General features: G+C 37.2%; 1 protein-coding gene across 1 annotated transcript in view; it reads right to left on the bottom strand.

Moving 5' to 3' along the window:
- MAGT1 (magnesium transporter 1) overlaps nt 1–15,674 on the bottom strand; it is a 46,701-nt gene that overhangs the window by 20,794 nt on the left and 10,233 nt on the right. The window contains exons 2-3 of the mRNA XM_052663115.1: nt 11,332–11,501; nt 7,603–7,720 (exon numbers count right to left, since the gene is read on the bottom strand). Coding sequence (XP_052519075.1) covers nt 7,603–7,720; nt 11,332–11,501 — 288 coding nt within the window. The remainder of the gene's footprint in view (nt 1–7,602; nt 7,721–11,331; nt 11,502–15,674) is intronic.

Raw genomic sequence — 15,674 nt, 5'->3', positions numbered from 1 at the left:
CACAACAAAGAGTAGCCCCCATTCACCGCAACTAGAGAAAGCCCACACAAAGCAATGAAGACCCATCATAACTAAAAATAAACAAATAATTTTTTTAAATTGGGCAACAGATATGGATAGACATTTCTCAAAAAAGATATACAAATTGCCAACAAGCACATGAAAAGATATTCTACATCTAATCATTAAAGAATTACAAATCAAAACCACAATGAGACACCATCTCACACTCATTAGGATAACTACTATCAAAAAATAATGCAAAATGGTGCAGCTGCTATGGAAAACAATATGAATGTTACTAAAAAAATGAAAAATAGAACTACCATATAATCTAGTAATTCCACTTGTGAGTTTAAATCTAAAAGAACTAAAAGCAGGGTCTTGAAGAGATATCTGCATACCTATGTTGATAGCAGCATTATTCACAATAGCCAAAAGGTGGAAGCAACCCAAGTGTCCATCAACAGATGAATGAATAAATAAAATGTGGTATATGCATACAATGCAACATTATTCAGCCTTTCAAAGCAAGGAAAAAAATTTTTTAATATTTATTTATTTATTTGGCTGCTCTGAGTTTTAGTTGTGGCATGTGAGATCTACTTTACCAACCAGGGATCAAACTCAGTCTCCCTGCGTTGGGGGCGTGGAGTCTTAGCCACTGGGGAAGTCCCTGAGACACATTAGGGAAGCCCCAAAAGCAAGACAATTTGGATGCATGCAACAACATGGATCAACTTCGAGGACAGTACACTAAGTGAAATAAGACAGTCACAAAAAGACAAGTATGTATGATTCGACTTATATGAGGTACTGACAACAGTCAAATTCACTGAGATAGAAAGCAGAATGATAGTTTCCAAGGGTTGGGGGAAGAGGGAATAAAGAGTTATTTGATGTGTAAAGAGTTTCAGTTTCATTGTACAAGGTGAAAAGAGTTCTAGAGATTGGTTATACAGAAATGTGAATGTACTAAATACTACTGAACTACATTCAAGAATGGTTAAGATAGTACATTTCAGCACTAGTGGTAAAGAACCTGCTTGCCATTACCAGAGATACAGGTTCAATCTCTGGGTTGGGAAGATCCCCTGGAGGACATGGCAACCCACTCCAGTATTCTTGCCTGGTGAATCCCGCGGACAGAGGAGCCTGATGGCTATACTCCATAGGATCACAAAGAGCCACACACGACTAAAGCAACTTAGCATGCATACACACATATTTTCTCACAATTAAAATTTGTTTTTAAATCTTATAGGCTTTGACAATCCTTAGATGTTAAAGAGCCAAAATAAGATGTACGGTTTTTGGTAGCTTATCACTTTTTATCCATGCATGGCTTTTGTATGCTGTGGCATATAACAATATTCTTTGGAGAAAGATTTGAATTTATTCCACAGATGGACACACTACCATCCTTATACCACTAACTCTAAATATAGCTCTAAAATGGTCATTGATATTAAAAGGTGTTTGATGTAGAAGAAAACTTTATGTGTATCTTGGTAAAATAAATGAAATTACAATTTTTAATTTCCAAAACAATCCTTGCTTGAATAGTAGAAAATGAGAAAGCAATTTCTTAAACTCTAAAAACTGTTTCCTTTGGTCTAAAAAAGCCTAAATGCACTAATCTTTTAGGTTGCAGCATGTTTTATGAATACACTGATTTTGATTTATGGCACTGTGTGAGACTAGAATATGACCAGCACAGTAACATACTGTAAAATGGAACATTAAGCCATTTGTTTGACATTTACTTGAACGTCTATTATGTGCTTAGCACTAATAGCTACAAGATACTGGCTCTGTCCATAAGTAAGTATACTCTAAGAAGGGCTGTCAAGCAACCCTAGGGCTGAAGGATAAAGTAGACAGCAAGCAAAAATAGATGAATAACATGAGAGATGGAAATCCTAAAAAGAACCAAAAAGAAATACCAGAGATGAAAACCATTGTAACAGAAATGAAGAATGCCTTTGATGGACTCAGTATACAGGACATGGCTGAGAAATCTCTGAGCTAGAGGATCTATCAATAGAATCCTTGAAAACTGAAAAGTAAAGAGAACAAAGACAAAAACAAAACAAAACAGAATATCCAGGGACTGTGGGTATACAAAAGGTGTAACATATACATAATGGGAATATCAGAAGAAAGAGAAAGGAACAGAAGAAATATTAATGACTGAGAAATTTCCCAAAGTAATGTCAGACTCTAAATCACAGATTCAGAAAGCTCTAAGAATAAGTAGTGGATAAATGCCAACAACACTATACCCATGCATATAATTTAACTCAAAGAAATCAGAGATAAAGAAAAAACTCTTAAAGAAGTCAGAGGAATAAAATGCTTTACCCATAAAGTAAGAGAGATAAGAATTACATCCAACTTCTTTTCAGAAACCATGCAAACAGGAAGAAAGGGGAGTGAAATATTAAAAGTGTTAAGAGAAAAAAATACTCTGTGAAATTATTCTTCAAAAGTGAAAGAGAGGGACTTCCCTGGTGGGCCAGTGATTAAGAATCCACGTTCCAATGCATGGGATCCAGGTTCAATCCCTAGTCAGGAAACTAAGATCCCACATGCTGCAGGGCAACTAAGCCTGCGTGCAGCAACTACTGAACCTGTACACTCTAAAGCCCATGTGCCACAACTAGAGAAGCCCTCTCACACTGTGACTGGAGAAAGCCTGCACACCCCAACAAAGAGCCTGTGTGCTGCAATGAAGACCTAGCACAGTTAAAAATTTTAAAAATAAACTTCTTCCCCCAAAAAGTGAAGGAGAAATAAAGACTTTCAGACAAACAAAGCTTGAGGGAATCCCTTGCAAGAAATGTTAAAAGAAGTTCTTTAGAGTAAAGGGAAATAAGGTAGGCTGGCAACTTGAATCTACATAAAGAAAGGGACTGAAGAGGGAATAAGTGAAGGTAAAATAAAAACTTGTTTTTCTTATTCTTAATTAACTAACACATAACAGTTTGTTCAAAATAATAGCAGCAATGTATTCAACTGTATGTGTGTATGTACCTATATATAAGTGAAATGAATGACAGAAATGAGCAAACTCCAGGAGACAGTGAAGACAGAGAAGCCTGGTGTGCTGCAGTTCAAGGGGTTGCAAAGAGTGAGACTTGACTTAGCAACTGAACAACAACAATCAAAACAGTGTGGTATCCAAAGGAACAGAATAAAAAGCCCAGAAGTAGAACCACAAATAGTCATCTGATTGTCAACTAAAGAGAAAAAGCAATTACGTGGAGAAAGTATAGTTTTAACAAATGGTGTTAAAATAACTAGATATCCATGAGCAAAAAAAAAAAACAGACAAAAAAACCCCCACAAAACCTAGACACAGACCTTATCCTATTCACAAAAAATAACTCAAAATGGGACTTTCCTGGCAGTCCAGTGGTTAGGACTCTGTGCTTCCAATGCAGGAGACATGGGTTGAATCCCTGGTTGGGGAATAAGATCCCGCATGCTGCAAAGCATGGTCAAAAACAGAAAAAAGAAAATAACTCAAAATGGATCAAAGGCCTTTGTAAAAGACAAAATATAAAGCTCCTAAGAGATAACATAGTAGAAAATCTAGATGACGTCAGATATAATGATGATTTTTTAGATACAACATCAAAGACACAATGTATGATAGAAATAACTGATAAGTTGTACTTCATTAAATTTACAAGCTTTTGCTGTGCAAAAGACAAAAAGTAAGAGATTGAGATGACAAGGCATAGGCTTAAAACTCAACAAGGAGATCAAACAATCCAATTTTAAAAATGGGGGACACCTGGTGGTCCAGTGGTAAAGAATCTGTCTGCCAAAGCAGGGGACAGAGGTTCGATGCCTGGTCCAGAAAGATTCCACATGTCATGGAAGAATAAACCCTGTGCACCACAACTACTGAGCGTGCATTCTGGGGCCCTCCAACCACAACTACTGAAGCCTGAGTGCCTTAGATTCCATGCTTTGCAAAAACAGGAGCCACTGCAAATGAGAAGCCTGTACACCACAACTAGAGAATAACCCCCACGCACTGCAACTGGAGAAAGTCCATGTTTAGCAATGAAAACCCAACATAGCCAAAAATAAATAAATAAATAATAGGCCTAAGACCTTAACAGACATTTCACCAAAGAAGATACACAGGTAAATGGGCAGTTGAAAAGATACTCCACATTATATGTCATCAAATAAATGCAGATTACAACAATGAGATACTGCTACATAACTGTTGTTTTAGTTGCTAAGTCGTGTCCAGCTTTGCGATCTCATGGACTGCAGCCTGTTTGGCTCCACTGTCCCTGGGATTTCCCAGGAAAGAATACTAGAATGGGTTGTCATTCCCTTCTTCAGGGGATCTTCCTGACCCAAGAATCAAACCCACATTTCCTGCATGAGCTACCTGAGCTACCTGGGAATTAGAAAGGTCAAAATGCAGAACACTGATAACACCAAGTGCTAATAAGGAAGTGGAACAACAGGAACTTTTGTTCACAGCACTTGGAAATGCAAAATGGTACAGCCAATTTGGAAGATGGTCTGGAAGTTTCTTACAAAACTTAACATACTATGTGTGTGCTGTGCTTAGTTGCTCAGTCATGTCTGACACTTGTGACCCCATAGATTGTATGTAACCTGCCAGATTCCCTTGTCCATGAGATTCTCCAGGCAAGAATAGTGGAGTGGGTTGCTGTTTCCTTCTCCAGCAATCGAACTCAGGTCTCCTGCATTGCAGGCAGATTCTTTACCAACTGAGCTACAAGGGAAGCCCTTAATATACTATATGATCCAGCAACTGTGCTCTTTGGTATTTATGCAAAGGAGTTAAAACTTGTGTCTGCATAAAAACCCGCATACAGGTGTTTATAACAGTTTTATTCATAACTGCTAAAACTTGGAAGCAACCAAGATTTCTTCAGTACATGAATGAATAAACAAAATCTGGTATATCCAGACAATAGGATATTATTTAGCTCTTAAAAGAAATGCGCTATCAAGCCATGAAAATACATGGAGGAACTTTACATTCATATTACTAAGTGAAAGAAGTCAATCTGAAAAGTCTACATACTGTATGATTCTAAGTATAGGACATTCTGGAAAAGGCAAAACTGTGGACACAGCTAAAAGATCAGTGATTACCAAGGGTTAGTGTGGAGGGAGGAATTAGTAGAGTACAGAGAATTTTAGGGCAGTGAAAATACTATTTATGAATACATATTGATGGATACATCTCACTATACATTTGTCCAAATCAGCAGAATGTACAAGACCAAGAGTGAACTACTATATAAACTATGCACATTGGGTGATTATGATGTATTAATGGAGGTTCACCAACTGTAACAAACATACCATTCTGGTGGGGGATGTTGATAATGGAGAGGCTATTCATGTGCAGGGGCATAAGACATAACATGAAACCTCTGTATCTACCTCTCAATTTTGCTGTGAACCATAAGCTCCTCAAAGAATAGTTTTAATTTAAAAAAACACAGGTAAGAGAGGTCATGATTGATAGAGCCAGTGGTATGGGATATAGGGCACAGGAAAAAGTTAAGTGTTGAACAAGAAGGAGCCTTTTCACTAAGACAAGCTGCAAGAAGTTAAAGGCAAGTACCTAGCTCTTACCAAGAACTACAGTATTACACTATCAGTCAGTTCAGTCACACAGTCATGTCCGACTCTTTGCAACCCCATGAATCGCAGCATGCCAGGCCTCCCTGTCCATCACCAACTCCCAGAGTTCACTCAGACTCACGTCCATCGAGTCAGTGATGCCATCCAGCCATCTCCTCCTCTGTCGTCCCCTTCTCATCCTGCCCCCAATCCCTCCCAGCATCAAAGTCTTTTCCAATGAGTCAACTTTTCGCATGAGGTGGCCAAAGTACTGGAGGTTCAGCTTTAGCATCATTCCTTCCAAAGAACACCCAGGGCTGATCTCCTTCAGAATGGACTAGTTGGATCTCCTTGCAGTCCTAGAGACTCTCAAGAGTCTTCTCCAACACCACAGTTCAAAAGCATCACTTCTTCGGTGCTCAGCCTTCTTCACAGTCCAACTCTCACATCCATACATGACCACAGGAAAAACCATAGCCTTGACTAGACGGACCTTAGTCAGCAAAGTAATGTCTCTGCTTTTGAATATGCTATCTAGGTTGATCATAGCTTTCTTTCCAAGGAGTAAGCATCTTTTAATTTCATGGCTGCAATCACCATCTGCAGTGATTTTGGAGCCCCAAAAAATAAAGTCTGACACTGTTTCCACTGTTTCCCCATCTATTTCCCATGAAGTGATGGGACCAGATGCCATGATCTTCGTTTTCTATATGTTGAGCTTTAAGCCAACTTTTTCACTCTCCTCTTTCACTTTCATCAAGAGGCTTTTAGTTCCTCTTCACTTTCTGCCATAAGGGTGGTGTCATCTGCATATCTGAGGTGATTGATATTTCTCCCAGCAATCTTGATTCCAGCTTGTGTTTCTTCCAGCCCAGCGTTTCTCATGATGTACTCTGCATAGAAGTTAAATAAGCAGGGTGACAATATACAGCTTTGACGTACTCCTTTTCCTATTTGGAACCAGTCTGTTGTTCCCTGTCCAGTTCTAACTGTTGCTTCCTGACCTGCATACAGATTTCTCAAGAGGCAGGTCAGGTGGTCTGGTATTCCCATGTCTCTCAGAATTTTCCACAGTTTATTGTGATCCACACAGTCAAAGGCTTTGGCATAGTCAATAAAGCAGAAATAGATATTTTTCTGGAACTCTCTTGCTTTTTCCAGGATCCAGAGGATGTTGGCAATTTGATCTCTGGTTCCTCTGCCTTTTCTAAATCCAGCTTGAACATCAGGAAGTTCACGGTTCACGTATTGCTGAAGCCTGGCTTAGAGAATTTTGAGCATTACTTTACTAGTGTGTGAGATGAGTGCAACTGTGCGGTAGTTTGAGCATTCTTTGGTATTGCCTTTCTTTGGGATTGGAATGAAAACTGACCTTTTCCAGTCCTGTGGCCACTGCTGAGTTTTCCAAATTTGCTGGCATATTGAGTGCAGCACTTTCACAGCATCATCTTTCAGGATCTGAAATAGCTCAACTGGAATGCCATCACCTCCACTAGCTTTGTTCGTAGTGATGCTTTCTAAGGCCCACTTGACTTCACATTCCAGGATGTCTGGCTCTAGATGAGTGATCATACCATCGTGATTATCCGGGTCATGAAGGTCTTTTTTGGACAGTTCTTCTGTGTATTCTTGCCACTATTACACAATAGTGGGATCCTTGTTCTGAATCAAAAAGTTACGTGATAAATTGTTCACTTTAAAACAAAGTGGTACATTTTTTATTATATTTTACCACAAAAAAATATATATATAAGTTTACATGATTTCTACCCAATGTCCATATTCTGAGAAGTTAGTATTTACCACCATATTTCATGTTTAGCTTAAGTTCAGCTTTTATTTCACCAACTACTCTAGATCTTACACAAGACAAGTCCTATTTAACTTCTTGCAGCCATTGAAAAAGAGGTATTCCACATTATATATAGTTTACCTATTTCTATTTAACAGAATAACCAAATAACTTACCATCTGAAATACATCAGAGCCTTCATCAAAATCCACCATAGCAAAAAATATCCTGTTGGTAAATGCACTGGAATATCGCCAGGAGTTTGCAAGGATCTGGAATTCTTCATCAGCTTGCCTGGATGCAATTGGATTTGTAAAGATAACATATAAAACATTTTTAAAAACAATCTAGTGCAAGTCAGGCTCTGTTGATAGGGTTAGGACAAACCTTGGAAAACATTGCCACTGTTTTGGCATAAGAGAAATCTTATATCAAGAGTTGGGGATTTCAACAAGAAGTAGTGATTATCTGACTCTGCTTCATACTTTGTGCCTGTTTCTTATCAAAAAGCTCCTTCTAAATTCACTGGAAAAAATCTAGCTACAATTTGTAATAGGCTAAATTACTTCTAAGAGTTCAAAGACAAAGAATTGAGATTAGTTGAAAGCTCAAGCTATATTTTACTTTTCCCTGATTTCCCATATGCTTTTAATTCTAAGATCTGACATTTTTTCATTTGTGATTATCTTTTTTTGGTTTATCTTAAATTTGAATTTAATAGTATCATACATTTTCACTTCATAAATATGGTAACACTAACAACTGGCAATGACAGTTACAAGTTAACTGAAAGATTAAGGAGTGTAAATAGGAATCATAATATTAGATTAAGTGAAGAGATGAGTAACAGTATAAGAAAAAATATTTTCACCGAATTCTAATAGATAAGAAAATAGCTTTCCCCCTCAAAATGGAATTTACATGATTGTGAAATAAACCTTAAAGTTTGTTCTACAGTTTCCAATTGTTGTTTGTTGTTTTAGTCGCTAAGTCATGTCTGACTCTTTGCGACTCCATGGACTGTAGCCTGCCAGGCTCCGCTGTCCATGAGATTTCCCAGGCAAAATATCAGAGTGCATAGCCATTTCCTTCTCCAGGGTGTGATTATCTTTTAATTCTATCCCTCCACATTTATTTTCATTGCTGTCACCTAAAGTTAGATCTTTAATATCCGACATTTGAATATTAACATTCTTTACTTTCTCCTCCTCCAATCCTTAAACATCGCAATATACATCAATCTTCCTAAATAACTACTTTCTTGATACTGTTCCTCTTCTCAGAAACCATTGGCGCTTTTTTATTACCTTCAGAACACAATCTCCAAGCTCTTTCACTGGTTATTCAAGGTTCTTTATCATCTATTTCCAAATAATTCATCTAGCTTTTACACAACCTTCAGTCAGTTCGGTCGCTCAGTCATGTCCAACTCTTTGCAACCCCATGGACTGCAGCACACTAGGCCTTCCTGTCCATCACCAACTCCCAGAGTTGACTCAAATTCACGTCCATTGAGTCAGTGATGCCATACAACCATCTCACCTTCTGTCAACCCCTTCTCCTCCCACCTTCAATCTTTCCCAGCATCAGGGTCTTTTCAAATGACTCAGTCCTTTGCATCAGGTGGCCAAAGTATTGGAGTTTCAGCTTCAGCATCAGTCCTTCCAGTGAATATTCAGGACTGATTTCCTTTAGGATGGACTGGTTGGATCTCCTTGCAGTCCAAGGGACTCTCAAGAGTCTTCTCCAACACCACAGTTCAAAAGCATCAATTCTTTGGTGCTCAGCTTTCTTTATGGTACAACTCTCACATCCACACATGACTACTGGAAAAACCATAGCCTTGACTAGATGGACCTTTGTTAGCAAAGTAATGTCTCTGCCTTCTAATGCCTCTGTCTAGGTTGGTATTACTCAATCTCAAACAGGATCTCTTAATTCCAGCACTTTACTCCTATCTCTGTACCTTTCCACACATCATTACTTCTAAACAGAATATCCTACTGCCATGTAAATCTGATCCGTCTGTCTAGCCCTAGTACAAGTCCTACCTTCTCTATTAGGCCAAACCTAACCATTCCTGTTATATGTCCTTCCTGAAATTTTATAGCATTTATTATGTACACAATTCATTTAGTACTTAATCATAAACTGTCTCATACTGACAGCTAAATTTTCATATGTGGAACTCATTTCCCTAGCCAGATGATAAGAGTGAACAGCACTCTGGGATCAAGTACTCCTATACTTCTCATCCTAAGAGCACCAACTACATAGTATTACACTAATTACTGTTACTTAATTTTAGTTATTTGAATGAATTTAGGAAAATGTGAGCTAATTTAAAATTTGGTCTTGTAAAAAGATACTATTAAAAACATTAAGAATTCCATTAATTTGCATTTAATGTATAATTATGAAGGACTTTGTTTTCTGACATTTTTGTATACTCATGATTGCCAGTGAGTAAACTGAATTATGAGTAATTGCAGAGTTTAAGTTTATTCATAGTTAATACTTACTATTCTTTTTCCTTCTTCTACCTATTTTCAATTTATATTCAGCATAATCCCATGCCTGAAAAAGAAGAACAGCACTCTGGGACCAAATTATCTGGCCTATCTCCTACCTCTGGGGAGGAAATCTTTTAAGAAGTGTTATAAAGGCTTGGGGAAGCGTAACACATTATTCTGAAAGAAGGCTGTCTATTCCTTCACATGGGCTCAGGCTATCAGAATTTGGAAAAACCTCTCAAGATTTTACTAGTTTTTCACAGGGTAGCTGTATCATTTCCTTTAAAGTGATTTCCCAGACCACACATATGATCTAAAAATATAAGTAAATGAATAACAAAAAGCAAAAGCTATTTTATTTTTTAGTATCCACTATTTTTAATTATCTATAATGTTTTTGTTTAAAGAAATACCTTTTTTCCTAAAAGCATTCAGAAATAGTAAAATCAAATCAACTAAGCATTGTTTGATGAAAGTTTAAGTGAGATTAGTCTCCATTTCTAAGGTTTAAAATTACTACAAAATAATCTAGAAAAAAGAAACACCTCTACGTCATGAATCTTTGTTTTCTTTAAAAGTTCTCCTGTAATTCCAAATTTTGGATGCAATCACCATTATTGCATTAATAAATATCTCTAGCTTTCAGTATAGCATTTGAAACACTGGAAACTGTTTCTTCCAAAAATGAAAGATTTGTTTTACATAACTTCTGGGACTGTTGTCATAAAACAAGAGCACAAAAGTACTACATCAATGCTATCGACATGCATTTATAGAACTTGGTATCAATTTATGATTTCTAGATTTTCTGTTATTTCTATGATGGTTACCATGATACTTTATCCTTGCTTTTTGTCCCTCCCCCACTAATATGGACAAAGACTGGGGACTTCCCTGGTGGTCCAGTGCTTGAGAATCTCCCGTCCAATGCAGGGGAGGCAGGTTCAATCCCTGGTCAAGGAACTAAGATGCTACATGCTTCAGGGCTACCAAGCCTGCACACCACAAATAGAGAAAAGCTGGTGTGCTGCAATGAAGACCCAGTGCAGCCAAAATGAATAAATAAACAAAACCTTAAAAAAAAAAAAAGACTATAAAAGAGTAGTACTATTATATGTTAGTGAGAAGGGGATGGCAACCCACTCCAGTATTCTTGCCTGGAGAATCCCCATAGACAGGGGAGCCTGATGGGCTGCAATTCATGGGGTCACAAAGAGTTGGACGTGACTTAGCAACTAAGCACAGCACATTATGTGTTACTAGACACACTAAGTAAGGTAAACACATTCATTGTTTATGTACCCACTGAACTAAACTCATTCTTCTGGGATTGAAAAATGGTTAAAATCTTTTGAGTTTTTTAATTTTTAAAGTGTAGTTGAAATTTCATACTTGCACACGACACACTGTCTATGAAGTTGGAGAGCAGTGAACATGACAATAACGGAGTAGTTTCGCGGTGGGGCTTTAACAAGGCGACGGAACTTGTCTCCATTCATTCTTATTACAGGCCTTTTATTGGTCCATTCCATCAGTTGACTAACCTTTTCAGACAACACCATCTAAGAAAAAGATAAAGAATGCCATTAATACTCTCAACCTGGAATTTAAAGTTTTTTTTAACTAGGCAACTGAAAACCAAGCTAATAAGCAGAGGTACATAAAAAATATAAGAGAACTAAAAATTAAATTTTGTACTTGGGCCTGATGATAATTATTCTTAAAATTATATTATTTCATGATGAGATTTAAACATATACTACATTTTTATGTGCATGACTTATTTCCTAATAAATAAAATAAGATAAAATCATAAAAAATTTTCATTGGCCAATGATTCCAAAGAATGTGGAAAGAGCTATTCTATCTAATTTTAAGGCTTATTATTCAGCTTCAGTAAGCAAGGCAGGGTGATACTGATAAAAGGATAGATACATAGATCAATGGAACAGAAATAAGACCTTGAAATAGACCTACACAATTATAGCCAAAGGTGCAAGATCAACTCAGCCTTTTCAATAAACAGTACTGAAACAACTGGATATCCATAGTCAAAAGTAAGAACCTCAAACAGAACTTCACATCTTATACAAAATTAATTGAAAAATGGATCACAAAATTAAATGTAAAAATGAAAAGTATTAAAAATTAGGAGAAAATATTCAGGATCAATGAGTAGGCAAAGAGCTCTTAAGCTGACAACAAAAGCATGATTCAAAAAAGAAAAAACAAAGATAAACGGGACCTCATCAAAATTAAAAACTTTTGTTCTGTGAAAGACCCTGTAAGGAGGATATGAAGACAAGCTATAGAGTGGGAGAAAATATTTTGAAACTACACACCTAAAACAGATTAGTAGTTTGAATATATTTTAAAACCATCAAAATTCAGAAAAACAAACAAAATAGACAAGACATCAAGAGACTTCATCAAAGATGATCTACAGATGACAAATAAACACACAAAAAGATGTTCAACATCAGTCATTACTGAAATGCAAATTAAGGGCACAATGAGCCATCAATACATATCTGTTACTAAAATAAAATATAGTCACAATACCAAATGCTGGCAAGGATGTAGAGAAACTGGGCCTCTCCTACATTGGTGGTAGGAATATACCAAGGTCAGTCTTTGAAAAAGAGTTTGGCAGTTTCTTTAAAAAATTAAGCAAGTGACCTGTGAAAGTGAAAGTCGCTCAGTCGTGTCCGACTCTTTGCAACCCCATGGACTATACAATCCATGGATTTTTCCAGGCCAGAATACTGGAGTGGGTAGCCATTTCCTTCTCCATGGGATCATCCCAACCCAGGGATCGAACCCAGGTCTCCTGCATTGCAGATGGATTCTTTACCAACTGAGTCACAAGGGAAGCCCAAGAAAACTGGAGTGGGTAGCCTATGCCTTCTCCAGAGGATCTTCCCAACCCAGGAATCGAACCAGGGTCTCCTGCATTGCAGGTGGATTCTTTACCAACAGAGCTATCAGGGAACTAACCATATAATCCAGCAACTGCATTCCCGAACATACATCTCAGAGAAATGAAAATGTATGTCTATACAAAGAAAGAGCTAAATTTTGTTTGTTCCTTTTTATAAGTCAGTCATCATGAGGCAATGGAAAAGAAGCATGGTTAGTCAATGAGACTTTCAGCTTGAAATAAATGCAATCATATTCATTTATCATTCCTCTCACCTCTACCTTTATGTTCAAACTTTGCAAAAGTATTAAGAAGGGAAAAGATAAAAAAGAAGTGCAGAAGACAAGAATCTCAGTGCAAGGTTAATGCTAATTCATGGTTTTGTTCTTCTTTACAAGACAGGGGTATGTTTGTTAATGGTTGGTAAATCGTGGAGTGGTACACTATTCAGAAGCATCTGACCAATTACATTTCCCATTATTTACACTAAACTTTTGCCAGGGCACTGGCATTCAAACTGTAAAAACAATTCCTTCCCTTTAAACTCAATCATTAAGGAACAGATGTTAGGATGTGCCTTTTCACTTTGAAAGTAGATCAGGAATCTAATAGAGAAACAGCATTCTTTGAAAGACAGATGTCACTGTATGCCTGCTAAGTCACTTCAGCATATTAAAAAGCAGAGACATTACTTTGCCAACAGAGGTCCATCTAGTCAAAGCTATGGTTTTTCAAGTTGTCATGTATGGATGTGAGAGTTAGACCATAAAGAAAGCTGAATGCTGAAGAATTGATGCTTTTGAACTGTGGTGTTGGAGAAGACTCTTGAGAGTCCCTTGGGCTGCAAGGAGATAAAACCAGTCCATCCTAAAGGAAATCAGTTCTGAATATTCATTGGAAGGACAGATGCTGAAGCTGAAGCTCCAATACTTTGGCCACCTGATATGAAGAACTGACTCATCAGAAAAGACCCTGATGCTGGGAAAGATTGAAGGCAGGAGGAGAAGGGGACGACAGAGAATGAGATGGTTGGATGGCATCATTGACTTGATGGACATGAGTTTGAGAAAGCTCCGGGAGTTGGTGATGGACAGGGAAGCCTGGTGTGCTGCAGTCCATGGGGCCACAAAGAATTGGACACAAGTGAGCAACTGGACTGACCTTTAAAGCATGTCTGAATTCAACCAATACTGAAAAAAGTATTTATTTCCTGAGTACACTTTTATGAACAATAGAGAAAGATAGCATAGAAAGATAGTTTTGCAGCTGGGACTTCCCTGATGGTCCAGTGGTTAAAAATTTGCCTGCCAATGCAGGGGACACAAGTTCAATTTGACCCCTGGTCCAGGAAGATTCCATATGCCATGGGGCAAACCCATGCACCACAACTAGTGAAAACTGTGCACCCTAGAGTTCATGCTCCATAAGAGAAGTCAGGGCAATGAGAAGCCTATATACCACAATGAGAAAGTAATCCCCACTTGTCACAACTAGAGAAGACCTAGTACAGTAAAAATAAATAAATAAATTTTAATGAAAATAGTTTTCTAGCAGATAAAAGATAATTCCAGTAGGAGTCTCAAAATGAATATGTCACATGTGGAAAAATGAATATAGTCTTTAACAAGCCCACAGAGAAATATATACACTCTTCAACAGACTGGTATAACAAATAATTAACAAGACTTGTAGAACAATGAATGATACTAAGGAAACAGGCTGTGAGGGAGGGATAAATTAGGAATTTGCTGTACACCTAAAACACAACATTGTAAATTGACTATACTTAATTTTTTTTTTTTAAAAGGAAACAGGTTGGTGGTAAAGACAGTAGAAGAGAGTGAAACAGAAGGCAGACAGGATAAGGAACAAGCGGTGGAATCTAGTTCAACAATAGAATTAGTTACGAAAAATTGTCAAGAACAGAATATTTGATTTAAAATAAGGCTGCATAGATTAAACTCAGTTTTTCAAAACAAATGAATTGTTATTTGATACAGAATTAATGATCCTCTTAGCTGAGAGAACAATATTAGTTCACAGTTTAAAAATACACATTCAATATTCTAAAGCAGTCATCAATTTCTTTATATTTCAAATTAAATTTGACAGTTACCAGCAAATTGAAACATAACTTGGCTATTTTATTAACTTTAACTACAGATTCTATTTGGAGCTATTTTAGAAAAGAAAAAGTAAAGCAACAGCAGATATAGTTTCACATAGCCTATCTCTATTCAGTCATATAAATACATGATCATTCCAATAAAACAAATAAATGTGCTTTGAATTAGTGATAAACAGTTGGAGTCTTGTTAAACAAAATCTCAAATAGGTCTGTGTAAAATTTTGTGATATCCCTCTTTCTGTTTATAACTGGAGAGACCAGATATCTGGCCATACAATCCCTAAGTAACTTACCAAGTAGAAGAGATTAGTTCAAAGGAATTACAAACACTTTAAAACTCTGAAGAACTACACAAGAAAGGTCTTAATGACCCAGATAACCATGATGGTGTGGTCACTCACCTGGAGATGGACAACCTGGAGTGTGAAGTCACGTGGGCCTTAGGAAGCATTAGTACAAACAAAGCTAGTGGAGGTGATGGAATTCCAGCTGAGCTATTTCAAATCCTAAAAGATGATCCTGTGAAAGTGCTACACTCAATATGTCAGCAAATTTGGGAAACTTATCAATGGCCACAGAACTGGAAAAGATCAGTTTTCATTCTAATCCCAAAAAAGGACAATGCCAAAGAATGTTCCAACTAGCATACAATTGCACTCATTTCACATGCTTAGCAAGGTAATACTC

The sequence above is a fragment of the Budorcas taxicolor genome, chromosome X (genome assembly GCF_023091745.1).
Source record: "Budorcas taxicolor isolate Tak-1 chromosome X, Takin1.1, whole genome shotgun sequence".
Taxonomy (NCBI): domain Eukaryota; kingdom Metazoa; phylum Chordata; class Mammalia; order Artiodactyla; family Bovidae; genus Budorcas; species Budorcas taxicolor.
This window is presented reverse-complemented; position numbering and strand designations above follow the sequence as displayed.